At 39.0% G+C, this 23591-nt stretch overlaps 2 protein-coding genes across 9 annotated transcripts in view; one reads left to right on the top strand and one right to left on the bottom strand.

The window, feature by feature from the left end:
• Positions 1 to 3597, bottom strand: part of mtcl3 (MTCL family member 3) — a 28538-nt gene extending 24941 nt beyond the window's left edge. For 6 of the 8 annotated variants that reach the window (XM_088625919.1, XM_088625924.1, XM_088625927.1 and 3 more), the window contains exons 1-3: positions 3509 to 3597; positions 766 to 1554; positions 249 to 473 (exon numbers count right to left, since the gene is read on the bottom strand). In XM_088625919.1, the coding sequence (XP_088482045.1) occupies positions 249 to 473; positions 766 to 1497 (957 nt within the window). In that variant the 5' untranslated portion in view covers positions 1498 to 1554; positions 3509 to 3597. Of the gene's footprint in view, positions 1 to 248; positions 474 to 765; positions 1659 to 3508 lie in introns of those variants that run through there. The other 2 variants (XM_088625921.1, XM_088625920.1) reach the window with 2 other exon arrangements.
• Positions 3598 to 11696: 8099 nt separating this feature from the next.
• The window catches only part of LOC148675027 (uncharacterized), a 72840-nt gene continuing 60945 nt past the window's right edge, over positions 11697 to 23591 (top strand). Inside the window, exons 1-19 of the mRNA XM_088623467.1 lie at positions 11697 to 11924; positions 12868 to 13019; positions 13204 to 13377; positions 14142 to 14346; positions 14643 to 14848; positions 15419 to 15618; positions 16588 to 16712; positions 17118 to 17250; positions 18481 to 18566; positions 18649 to 18796; positions 19120 to 19255; positions 19543 to 19680; positions 19874 to 19994; positions 20571 to 20663; positions 20789 to 21000; positions 21361 to 21445; positions 21566 to 21777; positions 22241 to 22358; positions 22995 to 23120. Coding sequence (XP_088479593.1) covers positions 11712 to 11924; positions 12868 to 13019; positions 13204 to 13377; positions 14142 to 14346; positions 14643 to 14848; positions 15419 to 15618; positions 16588 to 16712; positions 17118 to 17250; positions 18481 to 18566; positions 18649 to 18796; positions 19120 to 19255; positions 19543 to 19680; positions 19874 to 19994; positions 20571 to 20663; positions 20789 to 21000; positions 21361 to 21445; positions 21566 to 21777; positions 22241 to 22358; positions 22995 to 23120 — 2883 coding nt within the window. The 5' untranslated portion in view covers positions 11697 to 11711. The remainder of the gene's footprint in view (positions 11925 to 12867; positions 13020 to 13203; positions 13378 to 14141; positions 14347 to 14642; positions 14849 to 15418; positions 15619 to 16587; positions 16713 to 17117; positions 17251 to 18480; positions 18567 to 18648; positions 18797 to 19119; positions 19256 to 19542; positions 19681 to 19873; positions 19995 to 20570; positions 20664 to 20788; positions 21001 to 21360; positions 21446 to 21565; positions 21778 to 22240; positions 22359 to 22994; positions 23121 to 23591) is intronic.

The following is a 23591-nucleotide window of genomic DNA, read 5'->3' as shown; positions in this document are numbered from 1 at the left end:
GTCTTTCAAAGTTTCTCTTATATTGGCACCCTGACAACAATACTTCGATAGCCTGCTTTTATGGCGAACATATATTTAATAATAAAGCTCTCCAGTAATTATATTGAGCTAAAAATATATTATTGTATCGCTATCGAAAAGTCGGCAACCAATGAACAGTCTATATGAAGAAGTGTTACTGCCATTATGGTAGAACAGGAGGTCTACTAGCGCCACACCCTGCCTTTGGACGCGAGGTGATGCTGTACCTTCAGGTCTTGCTCCAGGCTCCTCAAGAGCTCGCCGTCCACCTCGCCGGTCTGCGCGTACCGCAGCCGCTTCCTCTCCGCCTTTCGCAGGCGGTACTGCAGGATCCGGCAGTTCTTGTTGGCTCGCTCCAGCTCGCGACGCATGTCCTGCAGCTGGCAGGCGTCCTCCTCGTAGAAGGTGTCTCTCATTTCGTCCATTTCCGTCCGCATCTCCTCGATTTCGCTCTGATTTGAGGCGACATTCGGATGGGGAAAATCGGATTTAATAATAAAAACAAACCGGTGTGTAATGAATGATACAGCCGAGAGAGAGACGTATAATAACAATTATAAACGACTCATCGCACGACTTATAGACGTTATAATACAATATTATTACGAACTAGTAAACGATATTGATGAGATAAAAAAACGTGCACTGTCACCCTGTCACCCCAATGTTTAAATATAATTGAATTACCTGCCAAGACAGACCCGTGTATAATATAGAGAGAGAGACAGAGCACAAACGGCGTACCTTGAGTTCTTCATTTTCCTCCATCAGCCTCTCTATTTCGTTTTCGAGGCTCTGATCTTGCTGTGTCACATTCTCCATGTTGATGCCCTCTGGAGAAACCTCTAACTGCGGCTCCGGAGCCTGGACGTTCGCTGTTTTGGTGTGCATTTTACCACCTTTCTTCAGCCTTTTGTTTATGTGAAACTGAATCAATTCAGATTGCAGGCATCCCTCTTTCCAGAACCCGGGCCCACAGCCCACCGAAGTCTTACTGCTCTGTTTGCCGCCGCTCCCGGGCCCGTCCGCTCCGCTCCTCGGATTTCTCGCTCTCCCTTTCGACGCTCTGGGGGAGCAGCCGGGCTGGTCGGCAACTACTCGGCTGAAATCTGCTGTGGTACAGTTTGCATCCGTGTGCCGGGTTTCGGCCAGATGGTTATTACGGTCCTCTGTTTTCTTGCTAGCCTCCGCCCTGCACGTACCCGAAGCATTAGTTTCAGCACCAGCCGGGGGGACAGCTGCCGCACCTTTCGGCGAGAGCTTTTCCCTGCTGCTCGACGCCGTCGCCTGGTTACAGTTGCGGTTGTTTTTCGGCCCCTGTTTGGCGGCGACACATTTAGAGATCGCCGAGGCTTTGGTGGCTAATCTGGACGCCCCGTCTCTGAATCTAGCTGGAGACGAAGCCCGGTGTGGTTTTCTGTTGCTATTGTCTGACTGGCAGCGAGAATCAGCAGCGCCGCTTGCGGCGGGGTTCATGGTGTCATCTGGGCAGACTCAATATTTGCAAATCATCCATCCCCTGTACTTCCTAGGCTGGGGGGAAAAAAACGGTAATCGAATGACTGAATTTGATATTGTACTGAAAAAAAAAACTACTGCTACTGACGCAACATTAATAAAACACAAACTGCATATTATTAATTCGTTTATGTCGCTTCGGCTCAATTTAACCGATTAAGGTAATATCACTCTCATACAGTTTAGAATTTGATTTTTTATTTTATATTATATTTTTCTCATTGTAAAATGTTTACGAGCTCTGTATTCAGAATACGTAGGTGCTTACTTCACCCCGGGAAGCACTGGGGTTTTGAATTTGTACTTCTTTCAAATATACGGACGTAACTATACGTAAAACTAGTTTTTTTACAATGCCACCGTGTAGGTTAAAACTAACAGTGAACACGCAACCCTATTTGCTGATATACACATATCTAGTTTATACACGAGGCATGTGCTATATCGATCCATATTGTGAATACCCGTTTTCTTCTGTCTTGTCAGTGATTCGAGTCATGACTCAAACACTGAGGTAAACCAACACAGCAGGAAATGAAATTCGACGAATATAACGTCATAACGTAAAAAGCTCACTTCGCTAGAGACAGAGATAATTTTGTTTCCGTTAATGTTTGTTGACAGAAACTAAACATTGTAAGGATAGTCTTCCGAGATTTCTGTCGCATTTGTATTCTGCTGGCTTGTATTTTACATGTCTACAGAATTTTAATATTTCTTATGTAGTTCAATTTACAGTTTCCAACCCAGCTAAACTACATCTATAGATATATTTAACGCAAATCATCGACTCACGGATTAAATACAATATAATATTTCTCAGGAAACTTTTCTGGATTATTTATACTTTTATATATCAATAAAATATTCAGTAACAAATTGTTTTTTACCTTGGTTCATAAAAATAAGGAACATTTCAGAGAAAACCATGTCGATTAAAAGACGTAAGAGCCCCAAATCATCTTTACTTCACGCTTTTGTTTCAGGTGTATTTGAAACTGTAACCTTAGCATAAGGTGCAGATTCACATATTGTAGTGCTGCCATTTGTGCCATTTTAACGGCTTGGAAAACTATTGATCATTGAATACTTTATTGATGTACAAAGTATAAATAATCCAGAAGAGGCTGCTGTTTTTTTTACATTTTGTGTTGTATTTAACCCGTTTATCTATAGTGTATTAAAAACATTTAAAATCATTAGCTGAAAATAAAAAAGAAAGTCATGAGACAAAACTCTAAAAGCGATAGTACAGAATTACAGTACCTTGCATTATTCATGCAAGTCCTTCCGAATACCACCATGTGCGTGCAGAAGTTGTTCTAGAGTATTTTTTTTTTAATCGAGAATTTCACTGTGGGGGATCTTTGGCCTGGAGTAGGCTTTATGACATTACTGTAAATGGCCAGAACAGTCGAAAAGAAATGGGAGACGGTGATCTAGCGCATTCTGTTGTTTATCAGTCCAGATTGTGGACCAGAGTCAGGACTTTCTCACAAGGAACAAAGGGATGTTGCGCAATAAGTCAACAAAAGTAAAGAAAATAGTCGAGGCAACCGATGTAGATGCAGATGTTTGAATTCCGTCCATTGTACACACAGATGCTGAAGTGAGATCTACTTTATGATAGAGCCGCGCGGTCACGTGACTCCAGCTTGCCCGCTGTTCAATTTGTGCAGGTTTTCCCGTGCAGCAGGAATTAACATCCACGAATGGTTATTACTACATATCGCATTTGCTTTTCCCCCCCCCTCCAGCACATTTGAATTCCTGTGTTGTTCGCTATTTCACGGGAGAACGAAGCCGGGTGGGTGGTGGGGGTGGGGGTTCATTTAAAAAAAAAAGTGCTATATCTGATATAAATGCGAAAGATTCAACTTTTTCTGTCATGTGTACATGTTCACGGCGAACAATACGGTGGCACCCATTGAGTTACAAATGAGGTCATTCGTTAAAAAGAGTTACTCACCGAGCCCGCTTGATTGCCGAACACAGAAGGCAGATGAGATGCTGACACAAGGTACCAGGCACTGCAAGACAACCAGAAAAGCGACGTTAATATTCATGACATGACGTCATCACAAGCCGCGGACGTAACGGGGAAGTGAGAAAAGGCAGTGGGAGTGAGCACTTCGTCTTCCAGTCTGTGTGATTGTCATTTACACTAGTGATGCCCTTCCTGCGAGTGTGCCTTATGTGTAAATATTTTTTTATATATTTTAAAATCAAATGTTAATTAATACTTACGCTTACACTTTTATAGCGCTTTTCTGGACACTCCACTCACTCCACTTTACAGGTAATGGGGACTCCCCTCCACCACCACCAATGTGCAGCCCCACCTGGATGATGCGACGGCACCGATAGTGCGCCAGAACGCTCCCCACACCTCAGCTCTCAGTAGGGAGGAGAGCAGAGTAATGTAGCCAATTTATAGAGGGAGATTACATTGGTGGTGGTGGAGGGGAGTCCCCATTACCTGTAAAGCGCTTTGAGTGGAGTGTCCAGAAAAGCGCTATATAAGTGTAAGCAATTATTATTAATTATTATTAGGAGGCCATGATTGGTAAGGGCCAATAGGAAATTTGGACACCCCTACTCTTTTCAAGAAGCACCCTGGGATTTTTAATTACCACAGAGAGTCAGGACCTCGGTTTTATGTCTCATCCAAAGGATGGCACCTGTTTACAGTATAGTGTCCCCGTCACTATACTGGGGCATTAGGACCCACATGGACCACAGGGTGAGCACCCCCTGCTGGCTCCACTAACACCTCTTCCAGCAGCAACCTCAGTTTTTCCCAGGAGGTCTCCCATCCAGGTACTGACCAGGCTCACACCTGCTGAGCTTCAGTGGGTTGCCAGTTGTGAGTTGCAGGGTGATATGGCTGCTGGCTAATAAATGAACAATGAGTTCTACAAGTTAATGCTTAACCCCCACCTTTACCTGTTTACTCTCACCTCCCGTAGTCTTTTTACAGAAATGTAAAATGGGCCCTCCGGCTGACAGTCCGGTAGAGCACCGTTAACCAGTAGATAGTGCACCAGATTAATAGCAGCAAGGAAGAAAACCCTGCTTCTACATATGGGTTAGGGTTACATTGTTAACCTAAGAGCTTAATTATATATTGGTGGGCTTTTTACCTGATAGGATATGTTCTGGTGAGTATTTTCCAGTTGACTGGACAGTAGGTGAAGGCAGCACACAGTTTATAGTTTTGTTTGCTCTGGTGTGGGTAAGTAGCACTTCATCACCAGTGTCTCTAAATAACACTGATGTCAATTTAGAAGAAGTATATGTATCTGGATGCTGGAACAAGTACCATTATAATAACATAAATATATAAATTACATTCTAAACTCAAAATTAATGCTAGTTATTTGATTGTAATATAGTTATGGGTCTGTCAAAAACGGCGGTGTCTACAATGCCGAGGGAAATGTGTATGATTAAAATTCTATGCATAAATACCTTTATGTGAACATTTATGGTGTGTTGAGGTCCTGTTGAAGTATATATTCAACACCAAAACATCAGTTCTCAACATCCTTCGCTCCAGAAGAACGTTTGCTCCATTTTACATTGTCTAAATAAAATGCATTTAAGGAAAGGGAAAAACTATTAATTTTGTAATGTACTTGGATATGTATTTGAAGAAAATTACTTCTAGGTGTATATGGGGGTTTTGGCCCAACTTTGTTTCTTTCAGTTAAAATGAAGACCACCAGATCTGTTTGAAAGTGTGCATGGCAGCATGTTAATTAAATAAATGTTACATTGCAACCCAGCCTCTACATGGGTCAATACACATTACTTTTCACTACCTAAAAATATAAGAACAGTTACAAGTGAAAAGAAGTCATTTAGCTCATTTAGCCATTTTGGTAACTAGTACTTTCATTGATGCAAAAACCACATCCAGCCATTTTTTGGAAGAACCCAGAGTATCGTCTTTAGGAACACGACGGAGTAGCTTGTTCAATATTCCCGGAACTCTTATTTGTGTGATAAAGGCCTCCTGTTAACAGTTTAATGTAGTTTTCTTCCAGTTGTGTCCTCTATTTTGTGTTTCCTGTTTGATTTTGAAGAAGCTCATTGGGCTGACCTCGTCAGTTTCCTTGAGGATGGTAAGTACTTGAATCATGTCCACTCATGGTCTTCTTTGTTCAAGACTGAAAAGGCCCCATTGTTTCATCCTGCGTAGGACTTGCGTCTGAGCCCAAAAACGTATCTGGTCGCTCCTCACTGAACAGATTGCAGAGCAGCAATAGTTTGATGCATATATGACCCAAATTGTATACAATTTTATTCTAAAAGAGCTTTTACCAGTTTTCACAAACATCCCTTGATTTAAATTCTGTACTTTAAGTAAATATCCTAACACTGTTTGCTTTTTTATTTTTTCCTCAGAATATCTACAAAAAAAGGCTACTCAACCAAGAGTCTCTCTGTTCTGTTGTAGTGCTCTGATGCAGATAGCTTTTTTAATTGCTGCATTGATCTTGTTAATTGTCATTTAAAAAATTCATGGACAAGGTTGTAATAAAATTCAGTAATGGGAAGGATAGGAGGGGCTGCAGCTCACATAGCTCTAAACAACACAGGGAAGCAATTAAAAAGGAAAGCAAAATTGCTGTGATATACAATTTTAAAGTATGCCGTAGAATTTAAATCAAATGGGTTTTATGTTAAAACTGTATAATGGACTAGTAAGGCCTCATTTAGAATGTTGTGCAAAATTTTGGTCACCCAGTTCTAAAGATATTGCTGCTTTGAAAACCATTCAGAAAAGAGAATCACATAAATTCTGGGGGAGCTGTCTGCCATTGACAGGATGGAGGAACCTAACCTTTTAATTAAACTACTCATTTGTTTTAATCCGTTTGTGCCACTGTTGTTTTTGTACTTGAAAAGCTACAGGGGTGAATCTGTTCTGCGCTTCATATTGCAGAAATGGTATCATCCATTCTCTACTGATCCATATCAACCCTATCAAATGTACTTTTCTTAAACTCTGTCTCTTTCCTTCATTTTCAGCATTCCTGATATTTTAAACCTTTATTTTGGACTACACCAGCACTGTTTCAAAATATACGTGAAAGCATTCTATGTTATGACCACTGTTCCCTAACGATTTTCTCATGAGTGTTTCCTTTACTCCAGCTACTGTAAATCAATCCAGGCATTTCCTCCAGTATGTGCTGTGACAAAGTGAGCTAACAGCGTCCTTTTCCATGTTTACCATTTCAGCTTCCGTTGTGGACATTCCTATTGGCTTTCCTCTAAAGTAAATTAAAGTCTCCCATGAAAATCACTTCTTCTTTTACACAAATGTTCCGAGGTTGAATTATTATTTATGTCTAAATTTATTTTTTTAAAGTTGTATCTGTGCCTTTTGTATGTTTTTCTTCTAAGGTTGACCCATATAGTTTATGAAACTTGTGATTTATCCAGGTTACCTTCTTGAGTCTGAATGCTTTTCGTGATATATAGTGCTGCTTCTCACCCTCTTTCATCTTTACTGTCTCTCTGGAGTATTTATTTCACTATTTACATTCTTGTTCTCCAACAGTGATGTATCTTTAATTGCAATTACTGTACATAATATTCACCTGCTAAGGTAATAGCTTCTGTCCCTTGTATTAAATTCCTAATACTTTTACAATTTAGGAGTAACCACTTAACTTACTGTAGTCCTTCAATGTGTATATCTTGCTGACAGGGATTCTAAGGCTTTTTCCCACTTACTTTCTATTTTAAATGTTTTTGAATTTCTCTGTAAATCATTGTGCTAAGCAAACTGTTGACACATGCGGTCCACTGTACAGTTTCCATACAGTATACAAATGCTGTTCATCATTAAATGTTTCCAGGGACTTGAGGAAGCTGAAGTCTTTTTCAACACACCATGTCCTCAGTCATGTGTAGTAGTGACGAATGAATGTTTTTTTTTTTGCTGTAAGCAGGATCCATTAGAAGACCACTGGATTGGTCCTAGTCTTCCTTTTTGTATTCTAGATCTCTGAATGTGTTTTATTATTTGTCCCAATATGGACAGCAACAACTGGGCCTTTGTAAGAAGTCTGTCTGCTCTATGGATGGTGTCAGCCACCTCAGCTCCAAGGAGGCAGCATACTGTGCATTTATTGATTTAGGGTTCTTGATGTGTCTCATATGCAATGTTTGTGTGGAGCTGGTGTCATTTGCAATGACTGAAGCTGCTGTGACTAGTATCTGGGCTTCTGTGTCAGTCTTGGTGGTGTCGTAGGAGCTCCGGCTCTGTGTCCTCTCTTAGCACAGGTCCTTAAGTATAGAAAACAGATTTGGTGATTTGGTGGTAATGGTGGATCTGTGACACCCCCTGATGTGTTTGGCGATACAATAAGGACATCAATGGGTAGGTCAGGGAAAACCAAAACCACAAAGTAGCAATAAGGTAAAGAAAAAAATAATCTTTTGTTGTCAGTTTTGAGGAAAATACTCAAAACAAACCAAACAAAACCCTAGGCTCCATGTTGAGCTCCTTACTTGAAGTTGTAATTCTGTGGGTAAAAGTAGCTAAACAGCTCATCTGCTTGCCAGCCTCAAAACAAATAACTCTCAGACTTCACTTGTCTGATGCGCTTCTCAAAAGCACTTCAAAACCTGCAAGTTCCATAGTTTCCTTTTCCTTCACCCTGGAGAACTGCTCCCAGACAGAACATAAAGGGACTGATATACTGTAGACTGAGCTGGAAGCGTCAACTTCCTGCCTTTTAAATTGTCACCTGACAAATTGTCTGAACCAGTCAGGCGACTGAGGACACCAGCACATTCCCTGTGGCATTCTGGGAATTAGGATGGTTCAAACCATCCTGTATGATGATCTTACCAGAAGTGGATTTTTTCATTCACCTTTAGAATTTAAGTAATTAATTTTAGATTATTTATGTCTAAATATATTCATTTTCTGCTATATAATTTGCTGTATGACTAAACTTAACATTCTGTTATATCTAAGAGTCTTTTGTCACTCATGGACTGCAGTATCGATTTATTACACCACAGGCAGCACAGTGTGCCCTGTAGGCATTGGCAAGAAAGCAGGCTTCCTGTTGCGTGGTTGTTGTGCTTAGTAACCAAGTGCTTAGTTACCATGTCAGCGTTTTCATTCATGACAGCTGGGTCAGTTTGAATTCACAAAGCTTTGGCAACACTATCTTCTGACAGATTACTTTGGTGAACACTAGAAACATACTGTACAGTAAAGCCAGTCTATGTGTTGAATTTCTTATTTTTTATGTCTCTCTATTTTTCTCTTCTGTATATATATCATTGTAGGTTATTTCAAAATATCAGGTTTTTCTTACCACGTGTTTTGAATTCTGGGATATGTTTTCATATTCTAAACATATACCTGTACATACACTTTTTGATACCTAGTTTTTATTTAGAAAACATTTTATTTAAGTCAGTAATTACTTAATTAAACAATAAAACAGTAAATAAAAATGTTATGATCTATCTTAACTTAAATGTATGAAATTCTTTATTACTGAGTATAGGGCACACTTTTATATTTCACAGAATCTGTGAAAAAGACACTTTCCACCTTATAAGGACATGTTATCATCATCACATTGAGAAAACTGTCCAAGTCAGTGTGTGAACTGTAGAAAAACCAGTTTTGTATGTATCAGCACAGCAGGCATTGATAAGCTGTTGTTTACTGTGGCCTTGACAACAGCAGTTGTTCTGAAGTTCTCTGACTTGGCTAGTCAGGAGAAAATGAAAATTTCTTGTTCAGCTGTAACACAATCTAGGTAAATGCTTACAAGAAATGGATGAGCGACACTGGTGGATTGCAACTAAGTTGCAGGAAACGTTCCAGATTGAGGAAAAAGACAACACTACACACCTGGAGGAGTTCTTCCTGAAGCCTGATAATCTGGAACTGGTCAATGCTTTCTTAACAGGTAAGAGGTCAGCTGGGAAACAAATATATCCAGTGACAAGGAGACCTGAACAAAATTAATGACATTCTTGCAAGAATCATGGTTGATTTAAACATCAGCATCAAATAAAAAGAACTGTTTTTTAAGAACAGATAATAGTGAAAAGGTTCATACATATTCAAAGCAAACTATTGCCAATGACAGTCAGATCTGGAGATGTGAGATTCTAGATATTCAGTCATCTGCAACAGGGGGCAGGGAGCAGTGGGCAGAGTTCTGGATCTAAAACTAGGTTCAAGTTCCAAGCACAATACAGTATTTCTACTCAAAGTCCTTTGTTTAAGTTGATCTGGTGAAACATACATCTGTAAAATTAGTATACGTACTAAGCATAAATTATATTTATTTGGACAGCTGTTAATTGACTTAATTATTAATGTCTTTGTACTTGTTTGTACTTTTATGTTTAATGTGTATATATATAATCTTTCAGGAAAAACTAACATTAACTGGAAGCAGAAAACAGAAGGAATAACTTACATTTTAAATGATTACATTGTGTTATTGAAGCTAAAATGCCCAGATTAAAATAAATATAAACAGAAAAACTGGCAAATATCATTGTGTAATACTCTAGGGAGTTTTGTATCTGTGGGTATGTTACTTTTTCATTGAACATAACCAGATTACAGTTACACAGTACCAACAGTTTTCCTATTACAAGATAAAGTATAAGCTAATAAAGAGTTGTACACGTATTGCACAGTAATTCATGAAATAGCATTTTAAACGTAAGATAATGAATCACTGCTTTCTGAGCTTCGGAAAGATGTAGATTTTTTTCTGCTACAGAATGGATAATGTAATATGCCAAAGTTACCATCCATCTGTATCCTGTTTTATTCAGGCGAAGGGCTCTCCAAGCTGTTTTTCTACATAGATCTCAACAGCCAAGAGGGAAGATTAAAATTGTGTGACGTGAAAATTGGAGAAAACCTGGAAAATGACATTGATCTTAAGCACACTCTCATTTTGTACTTCCTCCGACATAAGGCGAGTTTTTGTTTTTGTTTCACGTAAACCAATATAAAGTAAATATTACTGTTTTTCTGACATACCTTCCTGCCATAAGATATAACACAAATGCACAGTGGTTTTTCTTACTGGACATAAAATAAGGTACCACCTTATAACATTTAGTTTCCTTAAATAACACATAATTCAAAGAAGAAAAATACTGTGAATACGTTTCATGTACAGTATATAGGTTTATGTTATACTGTATATTTTATCTTAAATATAATTACCTGTATGTAATATTTAAAAGAGCATCAGATGAAGAAACTCATGTTGTGTTAGTCTTTGAAATATAAAGAATTAAGAATGATTAGGCCTTACTTTAGTGTTGTACAGTATATTGTATGGTATAAAGTCTAATTGTGGAAGACATTTTCAAGAGTTTAAGTGTAAGACATCTTACACTAATTACATAGGCACAGAGTAATAATGCGTTTGGTTACACATATTTATATTCATCATACAATAAGGAAAATACTTTTGCTTTCAAGCCCAATGCTTACTAATCAGGTATTTGAGTGAGCTGAAGTAGTGATAATGTTATTTATCTGTGTTCATGCATGGTAGTTACTTGAACAGTCTAAAGATAGATCTCACTTGGCATTGTGCCTTACAAAGACAACGAAGGTCAGTTGAATTCCTTGCAGCAAAACATCCGTAGGGTCCTGATATTGTCTCCTTTCAAAAGGTTTGATCAAATATTTGTTAAGTTAGAAACAGGGGCACTTTACTTGGTTCTGGAACTGAAGTTATAAAATTATAAGACAAAATAAGTTTTGCACTAAGAAAAAACTCACAGAAACGTATTTTGTGTTACTACAGTATCAATATAGTGTATCAGTTCAACATGAAAAACATATTTTTATGCTTAGGTGCTACTGCCACCTTCATTAGTACAATACTCTTTATTTATGAATAAACATGATTTAAAGATCACCCTGAAAACTCCACCTGAAAACCCTCTGATTTGTTTGTTAATGCAGGACTTATTGCCTCATGAGAAAAAGCCCTTACTAAAATTTCCTAGCTACAAAAAGGCAATGGGAGCTCATTCACGACAATAGGTTGACTCACCCACAACACAAGTTCAATGACAGATGGAAAAGATGACTAAAATGTCCCTTTCAAACCCAGACTGACAGAGAAGTGGATCCTGTTCACATGGCCAGAGACATTTTCTGTGGCCAGATGAGGGACAGCCTTGTTGGGAGTCTGAGGTCCCAGCTGTCTGAGGTGTTCACTCCTCTGCTGCGGGTTCAGAAGCACTGGGGCAGCTGTCCCCCTGAACACGTCGCTCAGTTTCTGGCCGAGCTGGACAGATACGCGGTTTCCCTGCAGGACTCTGCTGGAGCCGTCAGCCTGGAGAGGCAGCAGGTAAAGCTGAGGTTGCAAGGTCTTCACAGGAAGAGCCCAATGCCCCCTTTCACCGCCATCGTCCACATCTCCCTCTGTAAAGTGTCTCAAGCGAGACATGTGATCAACACCTCCTGATGTGAAGATCCGCTTTTGAATTTCACACCAGAGTGTACACATTGGGCTTTTATTTGAGATATGTTAGCCTTTTTCTTACTGTTTTCTGTCACTTTTCGTATGCTACAGGTATTTTTAGAGCTTTTGGAAACCGAGGGAAGATGTGATATCTACCAGTTTGTTATTATTATGCTCGTGAAAATAGTTTGATTATGCCAAAAAGCTCAACTGTTTTACACTGAAGAGGAAAAGCAATCCCTGTTATTGTCCTAAAAAGCTCACTTTTCCCTGTCACTCCTTTCTATTAGGAGACGTTGTTTAATTCATTCATAATCCATTGCTAAAAACTGAACAAGATGATTGTATACAGTAATATTTTGAAAATAAAGTGTTTATGGCTTGTAGTAAGACAGTATCTTAACAAATATAATTAAACATGCAGAATTAAACTAATTTAATTTTAAAACGTGTAAAACCTCTTTTGTGTAGTTACACCACCTTCCATTGAATTTATATTTCTAATTCATCCATTGTCAAAAATCTGTTTATTTCTGGTAAAAGTCACTGCAATCTAGCATATTCTCGGAAAGAGAGGACTCAAGGCAAGACAACATCCTGGACATAAGTCCATTGGAGGGCACATGAATACATGCACAAGCTTAGGGACGTTTTAGGAACACCAGTTCATCTTGGCAGCATGTCCGGTGTGAAAAAACTTTAGCACCTGTATTACAAGGGAACAAGGGTGGAAAATACTGTAAAATATTCCACAAAGAAGGCGGCCCTTCTAAATCATCTCCAGTGTTCTCAATGGAAACAGAATCAAACCTCCTTTGCTCTTCTTTAGATACTGAAGAAACCAACCAAGTTGGTGAGCCCTGATGTCACACAAAAGAGATCAGCAGCTTTCGATTCTGACGTGATTGGTGAGCATGAGGCTCTTGTCTCTGAGTGGATGAAAATAATCGAGCACATCCTGCATGAAGGAGGAGATGACAGGTGATTAAATAAAGTTTTGGAATGTTTCAGTGGGATGCTTGATACTATGTAAATATCAGAACATACATCATATTTGTAAAACGCCTCTGGCATACAAAGTTGGCTGAAATGATTAAAATGGCAAATAACAAGGATGCTGCTGTGAAATGTGTACCATAAATGAATGCTATGTTGCTTGCTGTAGGGTCCTCGATATCAACACCAGCCCATTCACTGAGCTTGAGCGATGGAGGAGGAGACAGCGAACCCTGGAGTCGATCACAGAGCAGCTTAGGGGGAAGGAGAGTAAAACAGTCATTGGACTTCTTATTTCCACCAAATCTCGCCTGCTGAAAAAATGGAAAGCTGTAGACATAAGGTAGCACCGAGAACTCCATGAGACAGTGTGGCGCTAGAATGGATTACTCCAATTTCTACTGCTGTTTACAAACATGAACACAGCCTTGTTCAAGAGATTTGTTCTGTAGTGTGTAAAACTGCAGTGATTGTAAGGTGGTCTGTGCTGTGACTTCAAATTCTAATAGATGTTTGCAAAATTCATAGTAACTGTCACTGAAAAAGGCCTCTGAATTTATGATGGTTTTTTTTCTAACAACAAATGACTACAATGCTATGTGAACAGAATGAACAAACGTAGTATATTGCTTTATAAATGCTAATAATGGTTGGCCACATGCTGGCCAGAGGGCCAATTCGTGGTCAATTACAGTCTTTCACACTTGGATACCATTATTCAGATCATGTCACCTTTGAATGTGGGTAGTATTGGGTTGAGATATTGTGATTTATTTATAAAAAGAGTAGCTCGATTGACCCCACTGGAAGTAGTTTGAGATTAAACAGAAAGCCATGAGCAGACAGTTGGAGTTGAATAGGAGGCAGTGAAATGACTATCTCACAGTGGATGTATGTTCTGTAGCTGCTCTAAGCGCACATACTGTATAAATACCGTGTATTGTGTATGCTAAAAATGTATTACTTTTAAATTAATCTGTGCGTGGGAATAACTCAAACCCTTTCTGTCTCAGTTTAAATAAATACAAGTATTTACTGTATGTCTTTCTGTACATATCCCTCAGGCGATATTTTATGTTTGCATTATTTTCCTTTGATTTTCATCAGCATTACAGATGTTACCAATGATACAAAGAGCAAAGTGAAGTACCTTGAAGCCCTGCAGCGCCATTTTGATGCCTTGGCCCGTGAGAAAAACCCGGTCAATCTAATGGACTCTGTCCTGCCTGGAATGATTGTTGGGATTAAACAGATGGATGCCATTTCCCGCTCCTTCGCTCGAAACGGATACTTGGGCATCCTGCTCACAAAGGTTTGTCTCTCTATAATAATTTGGGCCATGCTCCAGCATGAGATCTGCCACCAAATATAAAACTTATCTAGTTTTGTAGCATGTAGTTACCATTTTTGTTTTTAAACATCTTAAAGAGCTGAGACGCTTTTTTGAAAATCCCAGCTAAGGAAAAAGCCCAGACCAGAGCCAGTGAAGTCTGGACAACAGGGATCAAGCTGTTTTCCAAGAAAGTGTCTTTACTGGTTTCCTAAAGTAATGTCAAAGCAAGACCTATTGTGTTCCCAGTACACATTATGTTGGGTTTTTTTTTGTAGGTGTGTAACCAATTGACAGTGGCTTGCAGAGAGTTCCTGAAGGCTGATATAGTGAAAGAGGAGACTGACGACAGACTCTGGCACAGAGTAAAGGAAGAAATGGAGAAAGGAAGCTCTAGTCCTCTGCAGCCTGGGTTTCCTCACAAGAACAAGGGGAAAGAGAAGAAGCCACAGCTGTCAATGCAAACACACACTCTTTATGAAAGGTGGAGATAAACATGCCCTTCTGTAAAGGTTGCAACTGCCACAAAATGGCCAAATACATATTTAATTATTACATCCACTGCATATGTATTTTCTAATTTGGGGATCTGCATTTTGGATGGGTGTAGTACTTTTGAAAAGAATCCCTGTACAGCAACTAGAAGGAATTAAGAGTCACACATTGTTTATATCATCATTGATATCTGCTTTTGGTGTATTGTTGGTGTTGACGAGTGTTAGTTTGCTAAGGTAGCCTCACAATAAAGATAGGAGGCCATTCTACCCATCTGGCCATCCGATTCAACAACTTGGATGAGTAGCTTGTTCCCTTATGTCACAGATCCACCCTTCCTTAAAAGAGTGACTCGTGGTCTCTGTTCTCAATGCAGATGGTTGTAGTTCTAGTTGATGTCCTCTGGTCTGTATTTCATTGCTGCTGGGGCTACAAACTCAAGCTGTAAGATGTTTATAATTTTTCGTGTTAGTATGTGTAGTCCCTAGCTGATAATAAATATACATACATGAAAGGAGTGGAAGCAGATGTGAATAATTTTGCTCATGTTCCCCTTTAGGATTCAGGCTTGCCTGACCCTACAGGCCTTCTTCTTGGAAGCAGTGCGTCAGTTGCGAGATGCTCTGGGAGGTGCTCATGGGATGCATCGGTTTTCCTCTTCAAGCTCCCTGTCAACCATGCAGGGAAAACTGACCTCCTACTCGGTGGGCCGAGCTCCAAAATCCAGCGTTCGCAAGGCCTCCGTGACATCCAGTTATGGTGAGCTCAGGCTCTGTTTGTTGGGCCAATATACAGCAGTAGAAACTTCAGCTTCCACAGGGAGAACTCCTGTTAAATTGTTGCTGCTTAAGATAGAAGAATGGTATGCGAACCTTATTCTGTTTTCTAATCTGTGTTCATTTTGTTGCATCCATAAATGATTTTTTATAATTTATTCAATTAACCTGTCTTGGCGGTTTCTTGCTCCAGTATCCTCCCACAGCCCTAATGGTAGGTTAGCACTAAGACATACTGGTAAGTGTTACGGGTCAGAGGAAACATGAGGTGGATCCTATCCAGAGTTCAAGGGAGAGAGAGTAGTATTCCAGAGCTTATAAGTCCCGGAAAAAGCTGCCGAAGCCGTTAACCGAGAATCGTAGTCGTTTCCCGAAAACAAGGCCCAAAAACCCAAAAGTACACGAACCAGGAAGACGCGCTGACAAAAGAGAGAGTAGAGCTCAATGCCGGCTGGAACCCAGATACTGAGCAATGATGCAAACGCTCGCCGCACTGAAGTAATCAGAGAGTGAAGGTGTGGTGGTGAGCCGGGGCGCTGGGTGGTTAGATAGCTGACCGAGACGAACGCCTTCTAAAAGGGGCCGAGGTTGAATTACTGAGAACCGGGACGGTAAGTTAATTGGGTACTGGGAAATACTGGTCCTGGTGGGAGTGTGTGTGAGCATTGTTGTCTGTGCTGTGTCCACCCTATGATGGACTGGCGTCCTGTCCAGTGTGTATGCTGTCTTGCACCCATTTCTTCGCCCGGGATAGGCTCCAGCCCTCCCATGACCCTGTACTAGAAACAGCGGGGAGAAAATGGATAGATGGTTATTTCTTACATTTTTGATTACAGTGGGTCTACTGCAAAGTGCATCAGAAAGAACATTTGTGCTAATGATGTGAGTTATTGTCTGCCATTGACAAGAAAGAGGAGCAGTGCAACTCAAGAGCCCCAATCCTATTTCCTAGATCACAGCCATGATTGCCAAGGGACAGGGATATCGCTCACAGATGAAGAGACCATTATGCACAACATGGATACCCTCTGCTGTAAACTGAGGCAGTTTGCGAATGTAATTCTCACTCTTCAGCAGGTGGGCTTTCTCATTTGCATTTAATCACGACTGCTTTCCACCTTTTATTTCAAACAACAAACCTCAAGTCTTTTAAATCCCAAAATGTTCCTGATTTTTTCTTTATATTAAATATAAATGCTATCTTTGTATAATAGAAAAATATTTTTTTTTGTTTCCTTGATAATGCTTTATTATTTCATTTTAAACAACAGCTTTCCCTTTTTGTTATCCAGAAGAAGACAGATTAAATTTAAACGAATGATGTTATCAGCTAAAAAAATTATAGCCTTAGAGTGAGAACATTTTTGCTTCTGAAGGCTTTCCTAGGTCTCAGATCTAAAATTCAATTCACTTTTGTGTTAGTATTTTTATATAATTGATTCTGAGTGCAGATGCATTAGTTTGGGTGTGTTTTTGCTCCAGTATAAAGAGCTATCAGAGCGCACTGAAGGGCTACAGAAACCAAGCCATGAAGACCTCTTTATAAATGACAACACTGATGGAGAGAGCACTCATGACCAGACAGATGACCCACAAACAAAGGAAGAGTATCTCGGTAAGAGCTTCGGTACACCTACATTATGTGTAAATCCATGAGCTTTGTGTGTCTGTATTATGATTAGGTGTCTCTTTGCTTATTCATACTGTATTTACTGTGCACTTACGTCTTCTTGTGTGTAACTGTAGCTTTTCACTCAAAATGTTCACAGTTCACTTATTCCCCCAATAGTGTGTCTCCCAGAGTACTCCAGGATAATCGTGTGTTTTCTGCAGTACACATAGGCCTATTGTGTTCCCAGCAGACACGAATGTGTGCACAAATATATATTTAAAGGGTTGTGAAGAAACACTCACCTTCCTCTGTGAACTGTAATTACTTATCATTTTTGATGGATTATATCTTTATCTAAAGGAAATATCACAGAAGAAATGTGGGAAATTAAAATCTTCTAGAAAGATGAACAAACAGATTTAAAAAAAAGTTAAGCATTTGTCACATTGATCAAACATTAACTTTATACAATAATGAATTATTTATGCAGTAAATTATTGATTATTTACGTTTATTATTTTCAAAAAAGTTCTTGTTTTTAGAACATTGTTTTATAAATATGTTTTATGGTGTTGTTTACTATATATGTTATTTTAGTGTTTTGATTTATTGTATACAAATGTTATAAATAAGGCATGAGATGCTTAAAAACACTACTTGTGTGTTTAAAGCACAGTATTGCAGAAACAGTGCTGTACAGTACACATTAGTTCAGTTTGTTTATTTCAAAGTACAGTACATTACATTTAATACAGTCCTGTTCATGTTTAATGTTTAATAAGATTTTTTTTGTTAATACTACATGATATACTTCAGTACGTCTACTGTATTATATACAGTATATCTGGAAACATAATTAACACTGACCTTATTTCACAGGAAGATCTTTCATTGAAAACTGCACTTTTTCTGTGACTTCCTTCATAGAACGAAAGGAAAAATCTGTAGTTTCACTGTTGAAGTTGTTACATGGTGTCTATACATTGCTGGTTAGTGCTAGTGTTTCCTCAGTGTGGCTCTTGCTGGTTTGATGTTGCCTTTAGACTGGATAATCAGTTAAAGAATAATCGATAACAGCTGCAATATGAAGTTTTCTCTTAGTAGAATATCTTTCAAGTTATCATGAACTATCCTTTAATACATAATAAATACCACATACCACAACGGGAAGAAAGCAATATCAATATGATTGTTTCTATGCAATTTTTGGTTTTCTATGGATCTTTGTTTCAGCTGTAGAAACATTGAAGACCGACACCATACCCCATGGCACAGAACCCTACCATCTTCAAACACTTATTGAAGAAGATGAAGCTCAGGTACTTATAACTATACTTGAAGTCTGTCCTTCTACATTTCACTAATGAACTGCAAGAATAAGTGTGATCTTTTCTCATCTAGAGTGGTGGACTGCCCTCGGCTCACTCCGAACTCCAGTCCTTGAAAACCCTCCAGAATGAAGGCAGTTCAGAACCTCTTCAGCCGACATGTCAGGAGGGAGAAGAAGAGAATGGAGATGGGCTGACTAATGAGGAAAAACACATGCTTCGTAAGCCATGAAAAGACCATCTCTCGAGCGAGGGTTAAGACTGTTTTGAGAAAAGTAACTGTATAAGAGAGAATCGTTTGGGACTTTGAAGGCAGGCAGTGCTTGTTTCGGCTAGAATTGCAAGTTTTTCACTGCTTCTCACAAGGTGTTAAATGAGTGGTGCTACAGTAGCTAGAAGGTGGACAGTCTGATTTTTTAACTGTAAAGCCAGCTTTACTGTTTAAAATGCCATGAAATCATTTTTATATGTGAAAATAACGATTCTGACTTATTTCATTTTATTATATTGTACATTGTACTGCATGTCATGTCGGTGGTCTTAGGAAACCTGTACAACTGGGAAGATCTGGACGAGGAGGGGGCCTCGCTGTCAGCCGTCATTGGTGACTGTGTGAACAGCATGATGGACACCATGGCTTCTGTAGTCAGCACGGGCGTCCTCTTGGATGTAGAGAAGAAGTAGGAACTTACATTTAAATATCTTCCATGGTCCTGTTAGTAATGAAATATTATAAATAAAAATGTATTTGTCTTATTAATGAGCTCATGCAGTTAATATAATCACATTGAAATGTTTTAGTTGGTAACTGAATGAATTGTACAGGTACACATTGCGTGGCACTGTATGTGTGTCTGAGTCATGTTCTTACATTTCTAAGGCATTCTCCCTGTTTATGCCCCCAAAGGGTCACAGCTCCTACAAATCCTTTAGGCAGACGTGGCTTTTGTTTTCTTTATCTCCTCAGAGACACAGACCAATTTGAAGAAGCTTACTCGGACTTTCTGGTGACGAACCAGCAGCTGGAGAGCTATATCTCAGTCTACATACAAGCTCTCTTTCTGAGGAAGCTGAACACCAGGGAGGCTCTCTCTGTTCTACACAGGTAACCATTACTCATTCTGGGCAGAAAAAAGACACATTTATTGTGAAGTGTTTATTGTGAATGTCTTTTCCTAAGAGAATATCATCAATTGCTGGAGCATACAGTATTGCTCTCATGGACTGAACATGTGCTATGAAATCCTTTAATCAAGTTTTATTCACTTCTGCAATATTCTTTGCATGGCTGCTTACAGGTTCTCAGTGGTCAGCCAGCGTCAGGGTATTCAGCCCATGATCAATGAATGCTATGTTGAAGCCTTAGATTGGTTTTATGAAGAAATTAAAGACGTACAGGAGATTTATGAAAAATACAAGGTGAGTTTAGTAACAGGACATGTTGTTCTTGATTATACAGTATGTGCTGAAAATGTAGTAGTCTACAATCATTTTATCCCTAAATGGTGCACTTGTATTATTTATTTCTCTGATTTTTAGTTGATGTTTTATAGGTTTTCAATGTAAAATCTTCTACTGTGTATTACCGTAATGGTCGTACCGGTCATCACCTGTTTCTACCGATGGTTTGATGAAGGGGTGTCATTTACTCAACCATTAGTTGGTACTGTAGGTCCTATAGTTCTTGTCTTCAAACACTGTAAGATCACTGCCTAATTATAGGTCCTGCCCTTAAATATACTGTAAGTCTAAATGTACTAAATTACGGCCCATGCTTTTAAAAGAATGAGTTACCTACAAGTATAGGTGGCAAGGCTATAAATAAAACATTAGGAATTGGTATAATGTTCTTCCAAATACATGGCTATGGTGAAAAGGTGAATTTTATATTGTCATCACACTTCTTCCAAGAACAGCATTTAGTTTATGAGTATGCATAATCAGCATTCTCTTGATTTGCTTGTGAATTGAATTCTTATTGTCTTTTCCCCTCAGGATGACCCTGTCTTACCTAAAAACATGCCCCCAGCCTCAGGTGCAATTTATTGGTCCAGGCAACTTCTCTCCAGGATAGACGGACCTATGAAAGTACGTTTGTCATCTTTTAATACTGCTTTTATACCTTTCTGGACATGTGACTTAAAATATCACGAATGCCTTGAGAAGAAGCGTTGAAGTGAAAAGTTCATTCGCGTTCTTTATTATTGTGACAGGTCTTCAAGGGGGTCAGAGTCATTGCTTCCTCATACAGCTACTCCCAGGCTGTCCAGCTGTACAACAGGATCGCTGCAGCCCTGGTGGCTTTTGAGCACCTGTGGTACCAGAAGTGGAGATCTGAAGTGGACGGGTGTCTTCTTGGGCTGAAAGCTACCCTGCTGGTTCGCCATCCACTCACAGGGGAGTTCATGGTGAACTGTGACGAAAGGTAATGCGAGGTGTCACATGGCACCAAGAGCAGAAGGCTTTCAAGAACTAGACAAAGACAATAAGTGGAGTCTACAATGTATCTGTCAAAGCCACTCAATTCTGCATAGCCTGTGTATCTCAAATATTCTACATACAGTGGAGTCCCAATTATCCGACCTAAATGGGACCGATAGTATGTCGGATAATCGAAAATGTCGGGCAATGCGGAAACTGAGTAGGCAAATCATAGATTAATGGAAGTGCAGTAAAGTATTTTTTAAAACTAGCAAAAATATTATCAGGTGAAGTTACTGACACAAGGCAAGAGGTGTTTAAATGTGGGAATTATGAAGTCTTTATTCTGTTCTACCATTATCAGGGTCATTCAACTTTTTGAAGAAACAAAATGGATGATTCGGTTTAGGATGGAGGTTCCACCGCCTGCTGTGTTGTCTTTGAAACAGGTGATCATCTTAATTACCTCATACAATGAGCGTGCTTGAAATGCAGAGCAAGGCCTTTTCACGTGCGTTAGTAACAGGAATTGTTGTGAGAAAATCACCAAAGTTATTTTTCTGTTACAGGAGAGGAAGTTTAAGACATATAGGAGCAATCTGCAGGATCTTCTACAAGAGCTTCAGAGTGTGAAGAAGGAAATCCCAGAATGCCTCACTACACAGTTTGCTTTTCCACTTGAAACTGTGGGTCGTCACCTGCAGCCAGGACTGTCTGTTCTGACCTGGAGCAGCATAGACATAGAGGCCTTCCTTCACAATGTCCACACAGACATCTCTAGGTAGAGTACGTTAGATTCATATACTCAGACTGTAGTGATGTAGAGACTCAGAATGTAAACAGATGTAGTCTGTTTAGGTCTATTAAGTCATATAAGGGTCTTTGGCTAAGTTTGAAGGTTGAACTGTTTCATTGTTTTATATTCTACATGAATTTTCTTTGGTCATTGCAAGTTATGTTCCCTTTGCTTTATTTTTCCACCTATTGTTGGTTTCTTTCCTTGATACCATCTTTGGGTTTTCCATAAAAATCTAAATTGAATACACACATTGAAATACCAAACGTTTCTCAAATGTTCAGCCTGCATACTTTTGTTTAATAAAAAGCCTACCCTGCTGTTGTCTGCTTAGATAAAAAACTATGGTAGAATTATTACTACTATAAATTCCAATAAGTTAACTTAGATGGATTTGCAACTGCTTAAACTTTTATTTTGTTTCTTTTTGTTGTTGTTTTATGCTAAGGTTGAAAATTGTAGTGGAGAAAATATCCGAAATGAAAGCAGCTGTTATAGACAAAACTCTTTCAGATATCCAGAAACTGGTGCTTTTCAACGCTGATGAGATCCTCTTTGAGTCAAAGGTAAATCAACATCCAAGCTCTGTCTTTCGGTGAAGATATAAAAAGCTAACATGCATTCATTTTTGTAGAAATTGATATTTCTGTTTTCCATTGTATTTTCAATGTCTAAAGAGCATTGAAAGGAAAGAATTTCCCTACAGGAAATGCATTACTCTTGGTATCTTCTGAGGATACAAATAAATTGTTTTCATGCTTAATGGATTTGGTAGCACTCCTAGGGTTTATAATAATAGGTTATGTGGTTAGTCTGCAAGCCACAATATATTCTGTAGACTCAGAAATGTGAATCACTGGAAATCCTTACTTTAAGCATATTTCAACCTACTGTACTGATTAAGGCCCAATGCATTATTAATTATTACAACATAGTGGTTTTTGTTTCTACCTGCAATACCTAGCTGAATCCATACATTTTGTAACATAATATTAGCAATAAATGGTAAAAAACATTGAAAATGTAAAACAATTATTTATATCCAATACATATATATCAGTAAAATTAATAATACTGATAAACCAGAAATTAATAAACACATAGTGTATATTGCACATAGTGTCTCAAACAGACAAAATTGATCTGATTTTAAGTGAAAACATGTTTTAATGCTTGTACATTTTCTCAATTGTATCTTTCAGAGCCCACAAGAATTTTTACACATCTTAACATCATCTCTAAAAATGAAACAGGTAGAATTGGAGGAAAAGGTTAAAACCATACAAACAGCCATTTCAGACATCAGAGCTGTTCTGAAGGTCAGTAAGGTGAGAAGCTTCAGCAAGAGAGAGAAGGAAACCCTCTCATCAGAATGGAAAAGCTCAGAGAACTCCCTAACTGGTTACCTGTCAGCTTTACGACATCTCTGGCACTTGCAACTCATAAAAACTATGACATATTTTGGTACTCTATCAGCAATCTTACAGATGCTTTTAGGATTGGGTCACATGACAGATAAAATATTACACTTCGTCAAAAAGAAATTGCAGCTTCATTTAAAACTGCAGTGTTAAGTTGCTATGGTAATACTGTACCATATCAGTTACGGCCACTTGTTTGCAAAACTGGCTTGGGATCCAGGTTTTCCTTGTATTAACGTACTCCGCAGGAAAGGCAGTCCATGTCACAAGACCACTGCACAATTCAGAGCCTTTGGGGGCTGCATGGAGGATGATGATTGAGAAAACATAATGAGATCCTCCAAACTTCATATTGCATTGACGCCATTTATTAATATG

Source organism: Lepisosteus platostomus, chromosome 3 (assembly GCF_059453375.1).
Source record: "Lepisosteus platostomus isolate fLepPlt1 chromosome 3, fLepPlt1.hap1, whole genome shotgun sequence".
Classification (NCBI taxonomy): domain Eukaryota; kingdom Metazoa; phylum Chordata; class Actinopteri; order Semionotiformes; family Lepisosteidae; genus Lepisosteus; species Lepisosteus platostomus.
This window is presented reverse-complemented; position numbering and strand designations above follow the sequence as displayed.